Source organism: Nyctereutes procyonoides, unplaced genomic scaffold (genome assembly GCF_905146905.1).
Source record: "Nyctereutes procyonoides isolate TBG_1078 unplaced genomic scaffold, NYPRO_anot_genome, whole genome shotgun sequence".
Classification (NCBI taxonomy): domain Eukaryota; kingdom Metazoa; phylum Chordata; class Mammalia; order Carnivora; family Canidae; genus Nyctereutes; species Nyctereutes procyonoides.
This window is the reverse complement of record NW_026575126.1, coordinates 20,544,371-20,568,344: the sequence shown is the minus strand read 5'-3', so window position 1 is coordinate 20,568,344 and position 23,974 is coordinate 20,544,371. Positions and strand designations below refer to the sequence as shown.

Sequence of the window (23,974 nt, the reverse complement as noted above, 5' to 3'; positions counted from 1 at the left end):
CAAAAAGATACCATATGATTTCACTCCTGTGACATTTAAAAGCAAAACAAATAAACAAAAAGAAGAATCAGACCTATAAAATACAGAGAACAAACTGAGGGTTGCCAGGAGGAGTGGAGTGGATGGGAACTGGGAGGATAGGCAAAATGGGTGAAGGGAGGTAGGAGATACAGGTTTCAATTTATGGAATAAATAAATGGAATAAATAAATCATGGAGATAAAAGGTACAGTATAGGAAATACAGTCAATAGTATTGTAATAGCATTGTCTGGTGAGAAATGGTAACTATACTTGCCGTAAGCATAGTATAACTAATAGTGTTGTTGAATCCCTGTTTTGTACACCTGAAACCAATGTAACATTGTGTGTCAGGTACAATAAACTTTTTAAATTACCTTTTTATAGAGCAATTTGTCATTATGATGAGTCAGATTTCTTATTTCTACCCAAACATCACGAATGGCAAGAATCTTAATTATTTCCACAATATCCTGGTAATTTTGGAGTATTTAAATTTATGATCCATTCCTGAAATATTTTGTAATGCACCCTCCCTCCCCACATTCTACTTTTCCCATTTTGGCTCTACTTGTTGCTTATTAGAGGATGAATCAGAGCTAGAATGGTGAACTGATAGTTTTCCTGAAAATGAGAAGTAGAACGCTAGCAGCTCCTGACTTAATAGGCATTTGGGACTTAACTGAGTAATGAAGCAGAGCTTAAGCTGTTTGATCTTGGTATCTATTTGGACCATCCAGACTTTGGTCAGTCCTGGAAAATTTCTTTAGAGATGTATTATGAAAGAGTAGCTTCTACCTTCTCCATTTACAGGAGAAACTAAGCCATTGTAATATTTTCAAACTCTCTTTAAATACAGGTGCTCTAGCTCTGCCTTACATACGTAGTATCCTGAGTAAAGTTCACAGAGTAGAACCTTTTTTTCCTTTTAAGTATAAGAAGTGAGATTATATGTAAAAAGTTAAGACATCATTAGTGTCTCCCAATGTTAAGGCAGCACCTTGTATTTCCCCAATGTCAAATAGGGGAAATAATTTTATTCACTTGGAAATGAATTGATGTTATCTCTTTTTCTTTTGCCCTATACATTCATTAATTCTCAGTAATATAAATTGATTTATCAGGGCTTAAATTTGCTGATTACACATAAAGTCTTGACAGGATTACAGTATCTTCATTATTGGGAAAAGAATGACTGGATAATATTCACTTTATAACTTGGAAAACGAATGGTTTGTATTAGAATTTGCTCTTGTTTCATTCTGAGATAAAATCCATTCCTTGTTTCTGCCGCAACACTCAGTGTTGATTTACCTGTAAATAAATGTCAACAGGACCACTGATCCAAATAGGAAACATTGTTCAGACTTCTTGTATCTTAGATATTTTCCTTTTTTCTTTTAGTTATTTTCCTTTAGGTTATTAATAAGTGCTGAAAGCCTTTTTATTTTTAAGATCTTTAAAAAAATTTATTCAGAGACAGAGAGAGAGAGAGAGAGAGAGAGAGAGGCAGAGAACACAGGCAGTGAGAGAAGCAGGCTTCATGCAGGGAGCCTGACGGTGGGACTCGATCCCGGATCTCCAGGATCACACCCTGGGCCAAGGCAGGTGTTAAACCGCTGAACCACCGGGGGATCCTCTGAAAGCCTTTTTAAAGATAAAGAGAAACTTTAATGAATTTGTAACCAAGTATCCTGCTGTTTACTGTAGCTTAGTCCTTTCCAGTTAGAACAAATGTATTGAACTATTTTTAATACTGTCCCTGGATGCCTGGGTGGCTCAGCAGTTGAGCCTTTGGCTCAGTTCGTGATCTGGGGATCCTGGGATCGATCCCTGCAGGGAGCCTGCTTGTCTCTCTGCCTGTGTCTCTGCCTCTCTTTCTGGGCCTCTCATGAATAAATAAATAAAATCTTAAAAAAATACTGTCTCAAGAAAATAGGAAATTTAAACTTTTCAGTACTGACTTTAGGAAGATATTCCATCTTAGACACTTATCAACTATAAGGTGCCAAATTCTGTAGGCATATTTTGGCAACTTTCTGTTGTACTTAGGCAGAAGTACTAGACATAATGTAAATACTGCAAACTGCATTTGCTCTATTGGCAATTAAGCTGTCCTGACACAGTTCATTGCCTAAATTAAAAGTATTTAAAATTCCATGCCCCTGAAAGATAGTGGAACATTCAATCAAAGAAAATGATGTTTTGTTTTGTTTTGTTTTGTTTTTCAGGAAAAATACTCCTAAAACCCAGAATGGTAACATGTTCTCCCTACTTTGGCTTCTGGGTTATTTCTCCCTTTCTCAAGATAAGCCATGTAACATTGAAACTAAAGTTCCTTTAAAAACATTAGTACTTAAAATCATAACCTGGCTGGATGAGACCAGAATACCCTTAGGGGGCCGGTACTGTGAACTTCAGGAGTTGTTTTTGTTAGAACTTTCAAAGGAAACCAGACTTCACAAAATTCCCAAGGTTTTTCTACCCTGACCAGAACTTAGTTTCCTGACAGAGTACTTTGGTTTAATCCACATATCAACCGGGAGCCCCTGGAGTTGAAGGAATGATTGAGTCCCATCTTTGCTAATTCAGTGACTTCTAGAAATACAGAGAGTATATTTTTGCAGATTGCCAGAGCTTTAAAGTTCTCCTGACCCTCTCTCCACTTCCCTGTTTTGTAATTCTGCATGTGTGTGGTGCTTGAGTACAGCTGATTCACTTGGATGTAAAATGCAACCAACACCATTTTGAGTTCTATAGTGCATTTGATCATTAGAACAGTGAGCATTCCTAAAGCTTTTGTAGAGGAGACAGAGGAGGATTGACATCAAAGCAACTCAGACAACTTGAGCTGGCAACGTAGGCATCACAGTTCATAAAAATGCTTGTTGCCCCATCCCTGTGGTGTTTTACTACTCCCCCCACCTTGTGCTAGCTTCCCATTATCTTGCTCACAACTCAGTCCCCTTCCTTTCTTCTTTATCTTTCCTTTTCCAGAAGCGAAGTGGTTCCTGCCTCTTAATCCTATAGAATAGGCCAACACCCCAAGTTAAGGTAGAGTGGGAAGGTAGAGCAGGAAAAAGAGAAGGACAGTGAGAGACATTGGTTCTACTCCTAGCATTGCCACTCTCTGGCCATATGACTTTGGAAAAATTCTTTACTCTAGTCACCAATTTCTTCATCTTTGAAATGGGAATAATTAGATAATTAGAGCAACTTCTAATGAGAGCAGCAGATCTTAACCCAGGAGAAGGACCCATAGGACCTGCCTATTGTCTCTTCTTAGAATACGATAATGATGATGGCTGTAACTTCTGTTCCCACTACTATTCCTATTAACATCAGAAACACAAATGCGGTGTTTTGTGAAGTCCATGCCTTGATAGTTACTCCTTTCCAGATTTCACTTTCATGCTAGAAAGGTGACTCTCTATGCCCATTCACAATTCCTGACCAGCTTCAGGTCAATATACTAGGCCAGGGGAATCCAGGTGCCATCCTTTTATAGAGCTTAAAACATCATAAATCACAGCTTGAACACCAGTGCATTTTGTCTTTCTTGCTATTATAAACTTACTAACTTTAAGATGGTGCTTAAACAGCGATCTTTATTGAGATCTGTGATAGCAATTGGCAGGTGGAAATGATTATTTCAGTACTCAGATCATGCGAGAATTGGGTTCTTGCTATGCCTACTTATTAAATTCACTCCCATTGGTCACCTCAATGATTTTCTTGATTATGCAGTTCTGTTCACCAGAGTATCGACAAGCTGGCCATTATGACATCCTATTGCTATAGTCAAATGCATGCCAAAATACAGGTTTATTAAACAGTTAAGTAGCAAAAATAATTTGAAGCCCATTGTGAAAAGTAGAAGTTGAGAAGAAATAAACTTACATAGTCCAGGGACATCTGGGTGGTTCAGTCGATTAAGTGTCCAGCTTGATTTCAGCTCAGGTCCTGATCTCAGGGTTGTGATACGGAGCCCCATGTTGGGCTCTGTGCTGGGCATGGAACCTGCTTAAGATTCTCTCTCTCCCACAGCACCCTCACCACCTCTCATGCACATGCATTCTTTCTCAAAAACAAAAACAACCCCCCCCACACACACAGAAGATAAAATCCCTTGATTCCACTAAAAAATTTTTTTAATACAGTCCATAGTTATATGGTAGTATTAAAAATAATAATAAAATGTTTGGAATGGGTCTGTTTATTAAGTGTGATGGAATATAAAAAAAACATACTTTTTTCACATTAATTAATGTGCAAATATTGAGTTCCTTCAATTTGTCTAGAGTTCTCATTTTTTTAAATATTTTATTTATTTATTTATGAGAGACAGAGAGAGAGGCAGAGACATAGGCAGAGGGAGAAGCAGGCTCCATGCAGGGAGCCCAATGTGGGACTCGATCCCAGGACTCCATGATCACGCCCTGGGCCAGTGGCAAACGCTCAACCACTGAGCCACCCAGGTGCCCCTAGAATTTTAATTTCTTTCTTTCTTTTTTTTTAATATTTTGTTTATTTATTCATGAGATACACAGAGAAGAGAGGAGAGACACAGGCAGAGGGAGAAGCAGGCTCCATGAGGGGAGCTCAATGTGGGACTTGATTCCAGGACTCCAGGATCACGCCCTGGGCCAAAAGCAAATGCTCAACTGCTGAGCCAACCAGGTGTCCCTAGAATTTAAATTTCTAACTATTCTAGCATACTTCATTGGCTAAGTGAAAAGTGTTTGAAATTCTCTTCTCTAAGAGACAGGAGAATGTTTGGTCAATTTTTTTTTTCAATCTTTGTTGTTTATTTCTGAGAAGGAAAACCTGCTCCAAAGGCTTTTTCACATTTTATCGATTTGTATATTCATAACTATCAAAATAATTTCTGTGTGTGTGTGTGAATAACTTATTCCTTTTATTTACTCTTTCAGAAAAATTATTGACTGCTTGCTAGGTGTTCAGCTCTGCGCTAGGCCCAAGAATGCAGAAATGAGTATGACTGTTTCTGCCCTTGAAGAAAACCTCAAGGATTTCACAGTATAAGGGATGGGGTGTGTGTATGTGTGTGTAAATGACAAACATCTAAACAGATTATTGCAGTGCCATGCAGAAGTAGAAAAATGAGCCTGGTCTGTAGGAGCACTGTTGAGCTCCAGTCCTGCCTGCAGATAGGAAAAGATTTCCCTGATCTTGAGCTGGACATTCATGTGTGTCCAGGGGCTGGCAGGAAGGTGCTGCAGGCCAGAATCCTGAGAAGCCCTGGTGTGTTGGCCTCCAGTACGATATTCAGATAGCAGATACTTACACTAACGGATGACGGAACAGTACCTATGAATTAGACTTGCCATCAGCACTGGCCTGCTGAGGGCTCCCGCCACACTTTTGCCCCCAAATATGCCCAAATCCAGGGTCTCTTTTTTCCCTGCTTCTCTTCCCCATAGCGACTGGGCTGTGGGCTACTCTGGGAAGGGAGGGCCAGGGTCTCTGGAATCCCCTTGCAACTCTCCCAGGACCCTGTTAGAGGGCCATGACCCGTAGTTTCAGAAATATTCTTCTGTTTATATGAGCTCTTGCCCCTCAACCCCCAACCCAAATTTAGTTCCGAGTATTTTTCCAGAGCATTCAAAATATAGAGCAGAGAGGGCAGGCTTATTTCTGCATCAAATTTCAGACTTTCATTTTAGGTTTTTCCCCCTGTTTTGTGGTCATAATAGATTATTTTCGGAAGCTCCCAGGGAATCCTGAATCCTGTCCTTGTTTGGGGGAGGAGGAATTAATTTTAAAACTGAGTGGCTGTATCCCTCTCATCATGTTAAATGGTTTCAAGACAAAACCAATGGGGAAAAAGAGCTCTGTATCATTTGCCACAGCAGTGTGAAATCCCTGACCCCAGTGCTGCTGAGACCAGAGAGAATGATTGGTGGACTCTCTGGGTGAGGGTGGAGTCACTTAGGGAGTAGAGATTCCTTGAATTCAGTACCCACTGATTGATGTTTTTCTATAAATTCAAAGAAATGTAAAAATAATCAGGAAAAATTTTAAAAGCTCCACATTCACCCCTCCAAGAATATTTTAAGGGAGTCTTTTTATACCAATTCCCAAATGGCAAAAGACAAGCGATGGCAAATAAAACGTCAGCTGGAGGGGTTCCTTAGACTGGGTACACTTGCAGCTACTAACTATTTCCTGCTCATGGCAATGGGTATATTTCAGATGTATCTGGGGTCAGATTTGAGCTCCTAAAAGCCATATTGCTCAAATAGAAGTGAAATTGGAGTTCAGTGTGGTACCCCAGCATACTGAAATAGACTTGTGTCTCATTGTCCGGATGTCTGTGTGACTTAAGGTGCTATGAGATCCAGATTCAAGATGTTTGCAGTTACTACCAACAGTGTTGCTAAGAGGATGTCTCCTTACCTCTGAGTAGGGGATAGATGATGGCTATATACAGACCAGGGTGTGATTTTATGCTAGAGTTCTTTTCTTATCTGTCTTCTTAGTAAACTGATTGTTGGATCATCCATTTCAGAGCATTTGGTCTGCTTTTAGAGAACAGGAGTCTCTCTGGTAGTGTTTTGGATGACTTCATTGTTTCATGGGTCCACAGGGACTGTTACAAGAATCAGAAATGTTGAAATGAAACCTCACTGACACGTTAGCAAAATCAGACAGCTGTTTAACTCTTATATCAGTTGTTTTGCTCGCTTTGCTTATGTTTATTTTAACAAACCCCAGGAGTCGGTGGGGGGGGGGCTAACTAATAGGAAATTTTTGAAATCACTATGTTAGAAATATCTTGCATCTCTACTCGGAACCCTTAGAAATGCAAAACAATTTTCATATGGCATCTTTCCATAAAGGGAGGGTTTTTTTTCTTTCCTGTAAGTATATAATTCATTTTCATAAAGTGATTTACAGAGTTTGAGACAATATGTAGTTTTTGCTTATCAAAGATAATTTTTGGAAAACTGAGAGGTCTTCACCCTAACAAGGTTCAGAGAAAATTGTCCTTGTTGTTTTCTGGTGATAACATGGGCAAGGACATGCTTCCTAAATGGGAGATAGGAAGTTTGTCTTTCCACCCAGAGGCTTTATGCTCCTTAGAACTGGCCTTGATTTTGGTCAAAATTGTATTCAGATTCCCCAGGCAAGTACTTAGAAAGATTTACTTTGAGTTTTACTTTTTTTTCTTTATAAAATAGAAGAAATACATTAATTACATCTGTAGTTTGTTGAAGGATACAGATAATCTCAGAAGACCTAGTATAAATAGATGTCATAGAACAGATTAGCCTTCCATTAGCTCAGAACCAATGAGCTTTTCCTCATTTAGGGGAAGGATCAGCAATGTATGAGGGACAGTGTCTACATATGGGATGTGATAGATTAGATTTACTTGCATTTTCTCATGCCATTAGGAAGACTGAAATGCAGGACTATTTGAAATAAACATGATTAGAGCAGAACTCTTAGATGAGGCTTTATGGACCACTTTGCAGTCAATATGATTTTAAGAGGTCACTGAAACCCCAGAAACTGCATGGACAAGTGTTTTACTTCTGAGTTGCCATCCATTAAGTTCTTTCTCTGAGAGGTTGACGTTAAAATCAGAGGTATGATCTCTAGTTTAATTACATGGAGTTATTTTGTTTCTATTTCTGCCATTAGAATGTTCTTGTTCTACAGTGGCCTCCTTAACCTTGGTTAATGGGTACTTAATCTGGAATTCATGGGCCCTACAGGGAATATATTTTCTCTGACATTGCCTGCAAAATGTAGTGTGCATATGGGAGTTTTTGTGTGTGGTGAGAAGGCTCATCTCTTGCAATAAGTTCTCAAATGCTTTGTTACTGCCAAAGATTAACACAGAAGCCACCAATTTAGGGACTAGTCATTGTTCCCTCATTTGGGGGTGCATCCCCTTTGGTTTCATCAGCCTTTCCAGTCACACAACCCCTAGGTTTAGTTTGTTATTGCTCATGAAGCCCATGGACTAAGTGATGACTCTTTATGTAAATTTAGCACAGGATTGATCCGTTTGGATTGCCAAGCTGGGAATCATCAGATACCACTTGTGTTATTTCTCCATGGCCCACTTCTTTGCTGCAGTCTGCCTCGGCTCTGGTCTTCAGACCATGATCATGGGGCAGTGATCTACCCATGAAAACCTTCAGCATGTTCTTATCTTTGTAACCAGTCTATCCTGAGCTGCAGTTGGTTCTAAAGAGGATTTTCTTTTCCTTTCCTTTCTTTTTCTTTTCAGCCTGAGAGAAAGTAGGCACCTGAGCCAGGAATTCTTTCAGAGGTATTCCGGGTATGTTCTCCCCATCGTTTGGGGAGCTTTTATACCTTCATTCTTGGTTTTTGGTTGTCCTCTTGTCTTCCTTTCAGCAAGATTTATTCTAGTAAAGGAAGGATGCTGAGAGACTGGGTGAGTGGGTGCTTGGGGGACTCTCTGTTCCTGCCTAATGATCTTTTTAAAAAAGTATTGAGTGTTTTTCTTCTAATTTCCCAATCATAGTGTAAATTTTTCTCTGCCAGATGGTTTTTGGGGTTTTGCCTGGGCCCTATGTGCCAGAGTCGGGGATTCATCTTGGCCAGACGCTGCCACATATTGAAGAGGGAGCCGTTTCCAGGAAAGCTCAGAGCTGTGGCTCCTAGAAATCTTTCCTTGATTGTGTGAGCCAGGCCTCGACACTTTTGACCATCTGGAAAATTTTGGACCCCGGCACCAATATCTGTCTCATACACATTTTTCTTTTCATTTCCTAAGTTCCTTTTTTATAAAAAAAAAAAAAATTCTTGTTCATTTGAGATATATATTTATTGCTATTTTATCTACACACTTCAAGAGTGGTATGCCTGAGGGCAGCAAAGAAAATCACCAGGAAAAGAGTTGATGTACCCTCTGCAGATACACGTGGCTATTCTTTGTGCCATGATGGGGCTCGATAAACAGTTTTGGAATGAGTAACTCTGGAAACTTTTTACTGACACATACTGTTCATGGCAGAGTGTTTCTTAGCAATTTTTCAGGTACTCTTGAACAAGTAATGATTTCATCTCTCTTTAATTCACTCTCCATGGCGTGTGCTTTCTGAAGTGTGCATCTCTCTGTTGATGCTACATACAGTTTGACTCTTTGCCCCTGCTCTGTTTTGGCAGCCTCTCTCATTTACAGTGGCCATCAATTTGTTTACTTCTAGATGCAGACAGCTGTGCAAAATGCCGTGACGTAGAGTTTGTACAACCAAGCAATGTGTTGTTATGCTATAGCTGTACTTGACATCACTGTTTATTAGTACTCTTTTAGTACTTTGCATATGCCAAATGTAAAAAATGATCCTAGCTGTATTGCAGAAATAGCACATGATAGTATTGCTCATGCTTTAAAATTTTTCTGTAAATTACCTAGCTAAGTCCCTTTGAACCAATTAACATATTCAGCCTTTTTAACTTTTTAGGTAACATAAATTGATGCATTTGCTGTGATAAATCTATCATTTAAACAAGTATCTAGTACTCTGTTTGAACACAGTATTTTTTTTTTTTAAGATTTTATTTATTCATGAGAGAGACAGAGAGAGGGACAGAGACACAGGCAGAGGGAGAAGCAGGCTCCATGCAGGGAGCCCGACATGGGACTCATTTCCGGAACTCCAGGATCAGGCCCTGGGCCGAAGGCAGGTGCTAAACTGCTGAGCCACCCAGGGATCCCCCTGAACACAGTATTAAAGTAAGACAGATCTTTGCCCTATGGAGTATTTGCAGTCTCAGAGATTAAGACACACTCAAATGACACACTTAATGAGTGGACATGGTATGTAAATACCATAGCGCAAATTATTAATAGAATGAAGTGCTTTTGTGGTATTGGAAATTAGAAAATTAAATATCTAGTTGGTGCTCACTGAGTACCTACCATGTGCTGAGGCATGGGTATTGAAAGTAAGGTTTGTTGCCTTATTATCAGTGACCTGAGAGGCTACTGTGATAAGTGACATCGGTTTCATAGGCAGTCTCTACAATAAAAGGCAGAGATACATGGAGATCAAAGTGGACCAGCAGCCACTGGAAGACAAAAAGCAGTCCAGCTTTGAGTGCTCTATCCCTAGTGGCTATTTAGACTCAGATCATAGATCTAGGCCATTTAGTCCTCCTAAGGATTAGGCCTGAGATGTTCTGTTATTCCCAGTGTATTACTCGATCTTTGTCTTGCCAACTAAAGTCATTTTTTTGTGCTTTCCCTCTCATCACTCTCTGGTGCTCTTGAGTGAGTTCAACTTTTTAAAATATGTGCTTCTTGGGTCTTGCCTCACCCTCCTATAGAGAAAGCCAGTATGAGACATGCTTATATGAAAGCATCTGTTCAGTATTCCTTTGGCACCCTTTTGTTTTTCTGTGTTCACGTTAACCTACCTTGGCTGGTGTGCTCCCAGAAGATATGGTGGGACCCACTGTTTCCAGCTGTCCTCGTAGATGCTTTCTGATGGTGTTAATGGTGACAGTGGTAACTTACAGTAGTCCTTGATCAGCTGTCACAACTGGTCACAGTTTTCTTATCCAGGCTTGTGGTTCTCTTGCCTGTTTTTCTTTTTTTTAAAACTAGGTTTATATACAAATCAGTTTTTATTCTGTGTGTTCTCTATGCTTCACTTTTTGGAAAACCCCTTCCAGCTAATAGCTGGGATGATGAAAGCACTGGCAGCTCCCCTTGGCAGCCCCCTTTCCCTTAGCTTTCGGCACTTTTCTTTGGCAGAACTTGCTTAATTTTTAGAGGTTGGAGCGCACCTGGAAGAGAAGAAAGTGCTCTCTCTGGCAATCTGGAGGGATGACCTCCCAGGGGATTCAGTATCCCACTTTTTACCTTAATCATTTGCCTAGAAGGAGAGGACAGTCCTGAGGGAAGGTAACTTGTGTTCTGCTGTTGCTAACTTTGAGAAGAAAAAAAAAGTGCTCTGTTTATTTGTGTTCCACTATTACTGGGAGCTGAATCATATTTTGGTTGAGATTAGTGCGGGTTGAATTACACAGGGTAGCCATTTTTGTAGTAAAAAAAATGACCAGATATTGGCAGTATCATCGAGTCCAACCTAATATATCTTATCCATAGAATCTGAACTAACTACAGCTTCTCTTAATGAAGACGTGTGAAAAAGTATTCCAGATGCTGCGCTAAGTAATTTTTTTAATGGAAAGCCACTGTTAAGATTTCTTTCTGTTCCTTCCTAGGTCACTCTGCACCTAAATCCCATCTCCTCAGTCCACATTCATCACAAGCCTGTCGTGTTCCTGCTCAACTCTCCACAGCCCCTGGTCTGGCATCTGAAGACAGAGAGGCTTGCAGTTGGGGTCTCCAGACTTTTCTTGGTGAGTGTTTGAAACTCTCCCAAAGTGTCCTTAGCATAAGGGATACAATGGTCCCAAAACTTTTACAAGTCTTTAAAAAATTAAGGCTTATTTCATTGAAACAATACCAGAGTCCATAGTGTGTTAAATTTGAAGAATGCTCCTAGTGGTATTTGGATGATGGAGATAAGCAGTTACAGAAGACAAATACTGCAACTGCACATGGGTCTCTGTGGCTGGAGGGTCCAGTCTAGTTTTCATGTTAGAGTCGGACCCGCACTCATACTCTGTGTGGCCTGGGCTTTGGTCTCAGTTCTGAGACTCCTCTGGTGGCATCAAGAGTAATGTAAACATTGTAAATAGCCACTAGGTGTGTGGTCTCTGGCCACAAAATAAATACACACAAACCCATTCTATTTGTATATAACACAGGCCTACATTCTGATATGAGGATCTGTTTGTTGAGAAAGTGACACAGAGCGTTCCAAAATGAAAACATTTGTATTTTATAAAAAAGCTGGAACCCAGCTCTTGTGGAAAGATCCAAATATTACCTACTATTTGTAAATCATGTCCTTTGAGTTTGCCAGAACATTCAAGTTTGCTAGTTGTGGAGAAATTGATGGGTTGTTTGGATGGAATTTTTGGGGTATGATATCATGTCTGATGATGAGCAACACTGCCCTTCATAGTGATAACTCATGTTGTCTATTGCTGGAGCTCCATGCTAATGTCCTTAACTGCAGAGCCTTAGGCTTTTAAACCTCTGCTCCAGAGCATCCAGAACAAGAAGAGGACTTAGTTAATAGTCTTTCTTTTGCATAGTGAGCAAACTTTCCCTAATTAGTGACTGTAAATTCAAGTCTATATTTTCTTGTCATTTGTATTTGAAGAATACTTCTAAAAACTCAAGGTACCTATTGAATAAAGTAGAAGCCCATAATCAATACAGCTAATAAGTAGATAGATAAATTAGTAAAAAGAGATGAGACAGCCCTTCTTTATTGTAAAATGCCAATCAATAATAGAAAGAATGGTGGAGTTAGAAATTCCTGAATTTGTAATCATCATAGTGAAAGTTTTTTGAGCAAGAGTCTTCAAAAGAAGTTAAAGTAGGGGCACCTAGATGGCTCAGTTGGTTAAGTGACTCTTGATTTCTGCTCAGGTCTTGATCTTAGGGTCATGAGATCAAGCCCCACATCAGGCTCTGTGATCAGTGAGGAATGCTTGGGATAATCTCTCTCCCTTTCTCTCTCTTTCTCTTTTCCTCCCTCCCCCTGCTCATGTGCTCTCTTTCTCTCTCTCTCAAATCAATCAATCAATCAATCAATCTTTAAAAAAAAAGAAGCTTAAACATAGCAAAGGTGGAGGGAGTTTGAGGAATAGTACATTTACATAGTCTCAAAATACTTAATAACAAACGAAAAAACAGTGCATACAGTGGAGATATCCAACAGAACCTCAACCAAGTGACCACAATTAACATCAACAATATGGTACAGGTGGACATGGTGTGCCTTTAAATGTGATAACCTGAGAAAGAATACAGTATCATTTATGTTGTATTCTGGCCCAACATGCACATAACCTGAATCTAGTCATGAGGAACCATTGGACAAAATCAAATTGAGTGATAGTCTTTCAAACCTTGGGACATACTCTATAAGCTCTTACCCCAGACTGGCTCTTTCATACTCATAATCATTGTCAATCTCCTGTAATAAAGGTATTTGTGATAGTAATTGTAATGGCTTTCATCATAAATTCTTATGCACATTTAACCCTTAGAATGCTGAGCTGTATTGTCCAATACTGAAGGCACTAGTTATGGGTAAGCTATTTAAATTTAAATTAACCAAAATAACAAATATATTGGGGTGCCTGGGTGGCTCAGTTGGTTAGGCATCCGACTCTTCATTTCAGCTCAGGTCATGATCTCAGGTTCCTGGGATCAAGCCCCGCATCCAACTCTGCACTCAGCACGAGTCTGCCAAAGATTTTCTTCTTCTCTGTGCCTCCCTCCCCATGCTTGTGTGTACACACGCGCGCGCTCTCTCTCTCTCGTAAATAATGACATTTTTAAAAAAAGATTTTATTTACTTATTCATGAGAGATACACACACACAGAGAGAGAGAGGCAGAGACATAAGCAGAGAGAGAGAAGCAGGCTCCATGCAGGGAGCCCAACACGGGACTCAATCCCAGGACTCCAGGATCATGTCCTGGGCCAAAGAAGGCACTAAACTGCTGAGCCACCCAGGCTGCCCAATGAAATTAAACACACACACACACACACACACACACACACACACAAAATACACAAATATAGTTCCTTTGGCATACCAGCCACACTGCAGATATTCAGTAGTTGTCTGAGGCTACCACCCTGGGCAGGTTATGAGAGAGGGTATGAGCAAAGGCTTTGCCCACCCTTCTTTGAATGCAAGTAGTAACTCAAAGCAAATTATTTTATTTCTCTGAACCTGATTTTCCTCATTTATAGTATAGGAAAATTAACAGTCCTGCATCACAGGGTTGTTTTCTTGATTAAATGAGACTACCTGTAACATGTTTAGTACAGTGCCTGATCCTATTCATAGACGTTACCCTCCTATTGTTATGACTATTTATTATCAGAGTAGAGAACACTTGGGAAGGATGTTGAATTTATATTTCTAATTATAAATGTCTGGCTTGGCCTGACGGAGATTGAAAGGAGTTCCTATTTCTCTGGGCTACAGGTTCAGATGTAAAGTGGGGGCCACACATATCATAGTTGTACTGGTCACTGTTGAGATTCTGCATGAACCTACCACTCCATGAGTTTTAATAGATAGTATCTTAGTCCTAATCATTATTTATTTGATTTAGTTTTGTTTGAGATATATGAGAATTGTTTCTGGAGCATCAGTTTAAAATGTACTAACAATGACACAAGGAGATGGCTTTAGTAAACAATTTGACATCACCCCTATTTGGAATTAATGCCATGGAAGGAAATTGCAGATCAAACAATGAACTTAAAATTACCAACACAGGGAGACAGCACTGGGGAAGCCAAGGATTTAAATTTGGGGACCCTTGAACTCTGCCGACAGCCCCAGCAGGATTTCTTTAGGGAGAATGGTTTTCTCCTATCTGCACATTCCTCAAGGTGGAACATCTGTTGTTTCTAGAGGTTCTCAGGTCAGTGGATGAGTGATGCAAGCTCTCTCACAAGCTGGGTAAGTCTCCCTAAGAGAAAGAGTGTGTGAAGTGAAGAAGGCAAGGCAAGTTCTTCCCTTGCTCTGTGTAGCTGGAAAGGGATTTCAGGGTCTGCTTATCCTCTGGACAGCTGTTGCAGCAGAGGGATCTGCTGCTAGATGGAAAACCAGTGGTGAATTCTGTTTATCCATTTATAGTAGTTAAGAGTTAAAGTTTGGAGATAAGATAATTACATTATTTTATAAACACTTCAGAAAGCCCACGGAATTTTCAGAAGCCGAGGCTTAGCCATCTCCATCACTGTCTTCTTCCAAGTTATCAAGCAAGTGCAAAGTTGCAGAGGATGGGGGGTGGGGAGAGAACGGGGGGGGGGGGGGGGGGAGAGAGAGAAAGAAAACGAATATCTCCAGCAGACTTCCCACTGAGCACAGAGCCCAACACAGGGCTCAGTCTCACAACCCTGAGATCACAACCTGAGCCAAAATCAAGAGTTGGACGCTCAACTACCCAGGGACCCTAACAGGCAGTCTCTTGATTCTTAGTCTAAGATGTATATGTAAGCATTACTGTCTTAGAACTGTCTTTACTTCCCACGTAGAGTTACAATACTAAATGACTTTGGGGTTTTTTTGTTTGTTTGTTTTTGTTTTTTTAAGTAGGTTGGTGAGAAAAGTTGAAGCAATGATATCTTCTCCTCTGTTCAGGATGACCTTTCAATTTAATTTGACACATCTGCATTATTATAGCTACCCAGATTTAAAAAGAGAGCCTTTCATAATTAGTTAACAGGGACTAGTCACCCATGGGAGTGACTAAAGACATTATACTTTAATAGTGTCTGATAAATGTATCTGACTTTTTCTGTCAAATCATTCTAGTCCTTCTTATGATTTCACAGTATAAGCAAGAAGGAGCAGGTCAGGCAGGGAGAGAGTGGGATTGAGTTTCATCTGTGAGTGCCGTTCCTTTATCTGGTTGTTTTGGAAATGAGAGTGGAGTGAGGAGTGATTGTTTCATTGTCAAGTAGTGAGTCTTTGAGTATGAGTCTCACACACACACATACATCCTTGTGTGCATGAATGATGGAGTTGTCACAGCTGTATAGATTTTCTTTTGTAGGGTATATGGATGGCCCAGAGGATATTGAATCGTTAGAGTTGTCCCTCAATGCAATTAGAAATAGGAATAACCCTAGTCTCTCAGTCTGTCATGTTGAAATTACAAAGAAAAATCTCTTAGGAGGACCACAAAAACTCATTCTTATTTATGCAGTTATTTCTACACTGAAGAAAAAGCATAGCGCAACTGGGCAATAAATGTCTGAACTGTCAACTTGAGTTTGCTTAAAAAGAAAAAGAGATTGGACGATGCTAGATTGTCTTTAGAAATATGCTACAAAAAAAAAGAAATATGCTACAATTTGAATAGACATTTCAGTAAAGAAAAAACATGAGCGGCCAAAAGCACATGAAAAGATGTTCAATTTCATTAGTTATTAGGTAAATGCAAATTTAAAACCACAACAAGATTCTACTTCATACCCACTAGGATGACTCTAATAAAAAAGGCAAATAATAACAAGTGTTGTTGAGGTTGTAGGGAAACTGGAACCCTCACGAATGGCTGGCAGGATGTAAAATGGTGCTTTAGAAGACAATTGGCAAAACATATGTCTACTGAAAAACTTGCCCACAAATGTTCATAGCAGCATTATTCTTAACAACCAAAAAGTGGAAACATCCAAATATTCATCAACTGATAGGTGGGTTAAAAAATGTATATTTATGCAGTGGAATATTATTTGGCCACTAAGAGGAATGAAGTATTGATACATAGCACAACATGGATGAACCTTGAAAACATTATAAGTGAAAGAAGCTAGACACAAAAGGCTACATGTTGTATGATTCCATTTGTTTCCAGAACAGGCAAATCCCTAGAGACAGAAGTATGTCAGTGATTACCAAGGCTGGTGGAACATGAGAATGAGGGATGACTACTCATGACATAGAGTTTCTTTTGGGAATGGCAAAAATGTTCTGGAATTAGATAGTGATGACTGGACTACAACTGTGAATATACTAAAAACACTGAATTGTACATATTAAAAGTCTGGATGTTATAATAGGTGAATTATATCTCAGTTAAGTTAGAAAAAAATTTGCTTCAGCACTCTTTTTAAAGATTAAGGTGTAAAAATCAGTGGGACTGGATTTAAAAATGTATCTTTTTACTTTATCCGATGTATCTGATTTCGTTTTGTTTTAATCTTGTTTTATTGTATTTTGAAACTGAGTGCGTCCTCCTGCAAGGTCTACAGACACAGAGCCTTGGGACAAGCAGAAACTCTTAAGACGAGACATGAAATGTCTAATCCAGAGGCCTTGGCCAGCCTTTTAATGTCAGACTTAGTTGTTTTACGTGCCTATAAGGAAGAAAGGCATCTCAGATGAGGAAAGTCAGAAAACAAGCAGCAACGTCTTCCAATTTCACTCGTTCTTGGGATTACTGTGCTGCAATTTATGTTTTCCAGACATTTACATTAAAAAGAAAGAAATGTATGTATACATGTGTATGTTTGAATAGAGGTATGGAGTGGGAGAAGATATTAGTTTCTAAGGTAAGATTTCCAGAGTTAACAGATTTATAGGATGCCCACTAAATTTAAAATTCAAATAAACAACAAATAGTTCTCTTTAGTATGCCCGATACACTATTTGGGGCATACTTATACTAAAAAATTATTCATTGTTTATCTGAAACTCAAATTTATTTATTTTTAAGATTTTATTTATTTATTCATGAGAGAGAGAGAGAGAGAGAGAGAGAGGGGCAGAGATACAGGCAGAGGGAGAAGCAGGCTCCATGTGGGAAGCCCAATGTGGGACTCGATCCTGGGTCTCCAGGATCACACCCTGGGCTGAAAGCAGGCACTAAACCGCTGAGCCACCCAGGGATCCCTGAAACTCATATTTAACTAGCTGTTTTGTATTTTATGAGGCAACCCTGCTCAGAGGTAACTCAGGTTTTTGTTTCTGCTGAACACCCTGGCCTGCGTATCAGGAGGTCTGAGTACTACGCAGTAGTACTGCCACTAACTAGATCTGTGGCATTGGACAAAATCCCTTCACTCCTAGAGTCTCAGTGTTCTTATCTCTGAAGTGAGGAGGTGGAACTAGCCAGTCTCTAAAAGTCCTCCTGTCTTTCAGACTCTATGATGCGTTGATAATACGGCTGCTAGATATTATATCCCAATTTAATTGGAAACAGAAAATGGTAATCCGAACACTGCCTCTTCAGCAAATCCAAGTAAATATCAGGGCAGGGCAGCTGAAAAAAAAATGAGAGAAACCAAACACTATGCTATTGGCTTTGGAATAAAAACAAATCAAAATTTAATCCTAATGAAAAATGTAAATTAATACCAGGAACACGCTTAATATTTAAAATCTAGTTTTGTATTTCTGAGAGGAGGGGGAAGGGTGGGTGAAGAAGCTGGTGTTGCCAAAATCTGGTTTATTCCTTTTCCTTAAACTTGGGGGGGAAAAGATCTAAATATTTTGGGCCTCTGCCACCAAACCACAGGCAGTTCTCTGGTCTGCACTGCAGTTTGGATGACTGACAAGGCTCAGTGAAAAACAAGTGCTATTTGTTTTCCTGTGCCCAGTATTTAACTGGAAATCAGAAGGCGAAATTTCCAATCAGTTGTTAAACAGCCCCAGATGTGTGCTTAGCTCTGCTCTAGGAAGGGACATGCACAGCCTATACCACGGCACATGTCCATGCATTCCTTTTCATGACTCCAAGTGATGTGTAACTGAGAGTTATATCCAAAAATGCCCTTCAAATAACTCAGACATTCAAGTTTGGTTGTGGAGGAGGGAACATTAAAAAAAAGTTCCTGTATCCTCCACTACGTTGCATTTAAAAATCTGGAAATGATTTTTTTCCTTTTCTAAATTCCTCCTTTCCCTTGTTTGGCAGTTCTCCCCACGTTTAGAAAAACATGAGATTAGCATACCTGGAAGCCTTGTTCATTCATCCAACACTCGGTTTGTAGTGCCTGCAGGATGTTGGGCACTGGGGCTACATATGGAGGGTTCCAGAGAGAAATGGAGTGGACCGCCTACCCTAGAGGAGCTGCCTGCTAGAGATGGTGAAGAGATTGGGAATTGCAGTTCAGTGTAAGAAGTACCGTGGTCGGATCCTGAAAATTGGGGAAGATGAGAATCATCTTCCAAACGCAATGAAGGCAGCTCCCTCTGTGAAGCTAACTGAGGTGCAGCACGGGTCAGGGTTGCAGACACGAGCGCAGCTTTTTGCTCAACTGGAATTGCTGCTCCTATATCGTAGGAGCGTATATAGACTAGGGATTTAGATACACCATTTTGGATTTTCCAATGAGGCTTTCCCCAGATAAATTCTCTCTCAAAGACAGATTAAATAACTCAACATTTCAAGATTGGTTCTTCTTCTTTCTAAAAAAACGTCTCTTGTGGAATGAGTCACTGTGCCCTGTGGGATATTCCAAGTGGTTGTGTACCATGCATTTTTGTTCCAGAGACTGCTTATCTGTTGGTTTTGTGGCTTGTCTATAAGAGCCCTAATTGTAAGGGGCCTGATCCTCTCATGAACTAGGGTCAGTCAACTACCATATTTCCTAGGAACGCGTTTCTGGTCCATTTGTGGTAAGAGAGCTCTTCCTAAATGTCACTGTGGCAATTAGAGCATTGGAAAGAGTCCAGTTCCAGCTGGTAATCCTGGTTCAGAAAGAGTTTCTTGGAAGACTTCCTAGGATTTATCTTACTTGCTGGGTTCAGGCTTGTGAATGTTGCCAGCAAGTGGCCCCTTGGCCTTACAAGGTCTGCCTGGGTGTAGTCTTCCTTCTGATCAAGACATCCTGTCCTGGAGGGTTCACGCAAGCGTAGACTTTTCCTGGCTCTGCTGGACTTGCTGTGTCATGTCTGTGTGCAGGCCTGGGGCCCATCTCTGTGAGGGCTTTGGTTTCATTCAACAAATTGAGGTTAAATAAACTCGATTTCACTGAGGGGGGAAGGCTGGTTTCTTCATGTAGAGTTCCATTACATGCTGTAGGGCGTTAGAGTCTGAGGCTCATCTGGCAATCTGATGGATCTGCCCTTCCCAAGCTTTGGGCAATTATATCAAACGGTACATCGCTGGTGCCCTTGGTTAATGTGGTAGGCAGCCTCCAAGGGGCTGTTTGGTAGAAAAAGTGAGTGTTTTGTTAAGGGAGGTTGCAGAGTATTTTTTCATGTAGTAGGAGGGAGAGAAACTTGTCTCCTGGGAGATTGTGGTGAGGCTGGCTAGAAAGCTCGTGGCTGGGCCTTGGTCCTCTCAGTGAGGCCCTGGGCTAGCATTCTGCACAGGTGGCCTGCCCTCCTCATCTCTGACGGGGACTGTGTGACGGCCTGACTCCTTCCCGGGCATAGAGTCCTTGGGTTTACTTGAGGCAGCCCAATTCTGGCACTCCAGACGGCCGTCATCCAACCCCTGGCTTAGAAGCTGATTTCTGCAGGAGAAGAAAGGGCCTCTTTGGCCTTCCTTGTTCCTTTGCCCAAGGTAGAATGTGTATCCCGAGAAGTTTTTTTTGCTGTTGGTTTTTGCCCCTGGTGGTGACGCTGTATCCTCACATGGCCTCTGAATGCCATTGGGCCAGGAAGTCCTCTTCACTCTGCTTCTGGCTTGTCCCATTGGGGGTGCTGAATGACAAGGCTGTGATCCTAGGACCCAGAGTATACCTAGAACTCAGGGGCTTATTCATCTGCCTCCTCTGCTAAAGGCCCACAAAAGGTAATTTGATCTCTAGCCCTTCCATGTTTATCACAGAGAGCCTGTTCTGGACATTGTATCGTTTCTGGCTGATACAGGCTGCTGGGTAATGTTCAGAGCTACTGTTTGGAGCCAACACTGCAGTGATTATTATCTCCAGTGTTCTATTGCTAGGAAGCTAAGGTGGGGCTCTGTCTACCCAGCTCTACTGATTTCTTGAGAGTAGCTGACTACTCCATGGTAGTGCAGTAGAGATAGCTCTCCAATGGGCAAGAAAGTCTGTGGTTCTGTTGTCAGCTCTGCTTTCTATCAGCTGTGTGGCTTGGGCAGATCCTGTAGCTTCTCTGACCATTAATTTCCTTGTCTATAAAATGGAGCTTAGATTATCCATCTTGATAAAGAGGAACTCTGTAAAGGGAATTCTGAGAATTTCTTTGGAGCCAAGCACTTGTAAAGTTCCATTTGTGCCCTTGAACCTGGGTTGCCAGATTGGATGTAACTTAAAAGAATCTTCCCTGGTGAGGGATTTCCCAGAAGCACATTTGGAGAGCAAAAACAGATTGAGGATCCTGGTAAGTAATAGTAATAATGTCAACGTTTTATTTTTTTCTGGAAAAATGCACCCCCCCCTTTTTTTTTTAGAGAGAGAGAGAAAGAGCACATAAGGGGAAGAGGGGGCAGAGGGAAAGGGAGGATCTTAAGCAGGCTTGGCTTGATCTCACAACCCTGAGTTTGTCAAGAGACGCTCAATTGACAAAGCACCCAGGTGCCCCTGAAAAATGCCCTATAGATGGCAAGTGCACTTTAAATTTTGGGTCATGCTCATCCTAAAATCCTGAGAGATGGATGAAAAAGGGTAAATTTAGGAGTCTGGAGAGCTCATTTTATAAGACCATCGAGGGTCCCTGTGTGGCCTCAGGTTCTACTTTGGAAAAGCCTACATTATAAAGCAGTCATGCTTCATTAATTTGTTAACCTGTGTAGACGGAGTCTGTCTTTCAGGTGGAGTGACATATTTTGCTCCTCTTTGTATATTCACATATACTATCATTTTTGTAACATTGCCATGGGAGATTAGAGTATTGCTTTTTGTAGTGGCTCATGTTCAAGTTTGTGCATGTTTATATTCAGAGGGGCAGCGTCTCAGAGCTTTCTTCTTGGACATGTGTAAACATGTTGGGTGTTAAGAACAGAAGCCAGCTTCAATCCTTTAGTTCTTTATGTTTCAGCAAAAAATTAAAATTAAAAGCAGAGGGTGACCATCATGAATGTTTTGAGAAAAAGTGTTGAGTGTTTTAATCATTTTAGTAGAAGAAAGTAATCTGGTTGTAGATACAAAATAAAAAACACCCAAGAATTTTTAAATGGTTGCATGGATTTGTGTTTCTTGAGTATACCATTGGCAGATACCATAATCACATGGCTCATGAATATGTAGCATTACAAATTATGACTGTAGGTTCGTGGGCATGGAAATTATTTCTTTAAAACAAACTAAAAAAAAACATTGAGTCATGATATATAGTTAATAGAAAACATGTTTCAGATCACATTTCATATCACGTGGCTTTGGAGGAAATAGGCAAGCACAGCCCTCCCAGGAATTGGGTAGGGAGAGCATGTGATTTTCCTCTTTCAGAATATAGGGTTTAGTCCTCATTTGGGAGGTAAATATTTCAGTACTGTTCCAGTATTTTATGTAAGTTTGTTTATACTGGACTTTGTGCACGGAATACACCAGAGCATAACCTCAGTGCCTTTCTGTGTGGGGACTGTTATGAGTTCTAGGATGCATCTGCATAGATCCTAATTACATATAAACCTAAATTCTAGAGAAATTCCTATTCTACTGTATCTATGTCCTTTTTTCCTCTAGAATGGAACTAGTAAATACTTGACACAGCAGGTATTTTGGAAATACTGTTGAATTTTTCTTTGCTTTATTTGTCTTCCTTCCTTCCTTCCTTCCTTCCTTCCTTCCTTCCTTCCTTCCTTCCTTCCTTCCTTCCTTCCTTCCTTCCTTCCTTCCTTCCTTCCGTCTTTCGTCACAGGGAGAGGGAGAGGGGCAGAGACATAGGCAGAGGGAGAAGCAGGCTCCATGCACGGGGAGCCCGACGTGGGATTCGATCCCAGGTCTCCAAGATCGCGCCCTGGGCCAAAGGCAGGTGCTAAACCGCTGCGCCACCCAGGGATCCCGCTTCATTTGTTTTTCTTATTTTGCTCTATTTTCCCAAGCATGCAACTCCAAAAAGAGATTTGTGTGCACAGGAGTCAAGGAAAAGGAGCAGTAATCGTAAAAGCTGGGGGCAGGGCAGAACAAAAGACGGAGAGGAGATGGTCTTGATTGTCTATGTGCTGCACTTTCACCAATGCCAAAGTCATGTGAATGTGTGAAGCTGGATGTGAGAGCATAGCAGAGCAGGGCAGCCAGCCCCAAGGAGCTATACAACCTGAGTACCAGGCACTCACCCAGCCAGTAACTCAAGCTCCAAATGGACCACAGCTGAGATATAGGGTGTGTTCGTGTGTGATTCCTGGAATAGATTTTCCTTGGGGATGTCAGCAGGCTTTTCTTTATCTTTGGGAGCTGTGGCTCCTCTGATTTCACAAGGCCCATTTCTTTCTTTTTAGATGTGCAAGATGATGACTCCATCCATGACTTGGTCTTACCCTTTCCCTCTTGGCTTTTTTTTTTTCTTCTTTCTTTCTTTTTTCTACCAGCACAGAGGAGAGGATTCTTGCTTGATCTGTACACAATCCTGTTCATGCTTAACAAAGATTATTTGGAATTTAAGTAATATTTGTATCTACAGCCTAGAGCAGTGATCTTCAAATATGCATTGGAATCATGGGAGTGGTGGGAGGAAGGTTATAATGCAATTTCCTGTAGCCTACATTCCTACTCACCCTGGAATCTTCAGGATGATTTTACTGGCCTAAGGATCACACTTTGTGAAGCATTGAGCTTGAGGTGGCTTCTTGACACTAATTTATGTTCTGAGACCAGATCAAGAAGCAGAGGGATAGGTGGATATTATGAGTGTTTCCTTAGAGTCATATTGGAGGAGATTCTAGAGCAGTGCTGACCAATAGAAATGTAAACCACAGAGGCAATTTAAAAATCCTCCATTAGTGCATTTTAAAAGGTAAAAGAAATAAGTGGAATTGATTGTAATGGCATATGTAATTTAACCCAGTATAACCAAATAATATCATTTAACATGTAATCAATTAAAAAAATTGTTGAGATTTCTTTGCTTTTTTTCTTGTGCTATATGACACAGTACAAAGTCCGGTATGTATTTTACATTTACAACACAGGTCAGTTTACCTAGCAATATTTCAAGTGTTCAGTGGTGGCATGTGGCTAGTGGCTACTATACTTGACAGCTATAGACAGGTACAGCCTGCCCTGAGCCACTGGCAGACACATGATTGATCATCATGTTGACTCCTCCTCGTTTCTCCACTACTGTATATGAATGCCCTCAGAATCCTTCTCCATTACAGAAATTTAGGGCAGGTAGTACCAAACGGTTGGACCTCAAGATCCATTCATTCATTCAACAAACACTTCTTGAGTATCTTTGCTGTATACAACACTATTTT

General features: G+C 40.6%; 1 protein-coding gene across 4 annotated transcripts in view; it reads left to right on the top strand.

Annotated features, from left to right (window-relative positions):
• Nucleotides 1–23,974, top strand: part of TGFBR3 (transforming growth factor beta receptor 3) — a 195,515-nt gene that overhangs the window by 110,057 nt on the left and 61,484 nt on the right. For all 4 annotated transcript variants that reach the window (XM_055340012.1, XM_055340010.1, XM_055340009.1 and 1 more), the window contains exon 4: nt 11,255–11,392. In XM_055340012.1, coding sequence (XP_055195987.1) covers nt 11,255–11,392 — 138 coding nt within the window. The remainder of the gene's footprint in view (nt 1–11,254; nt 11,393–23,974) is intronic.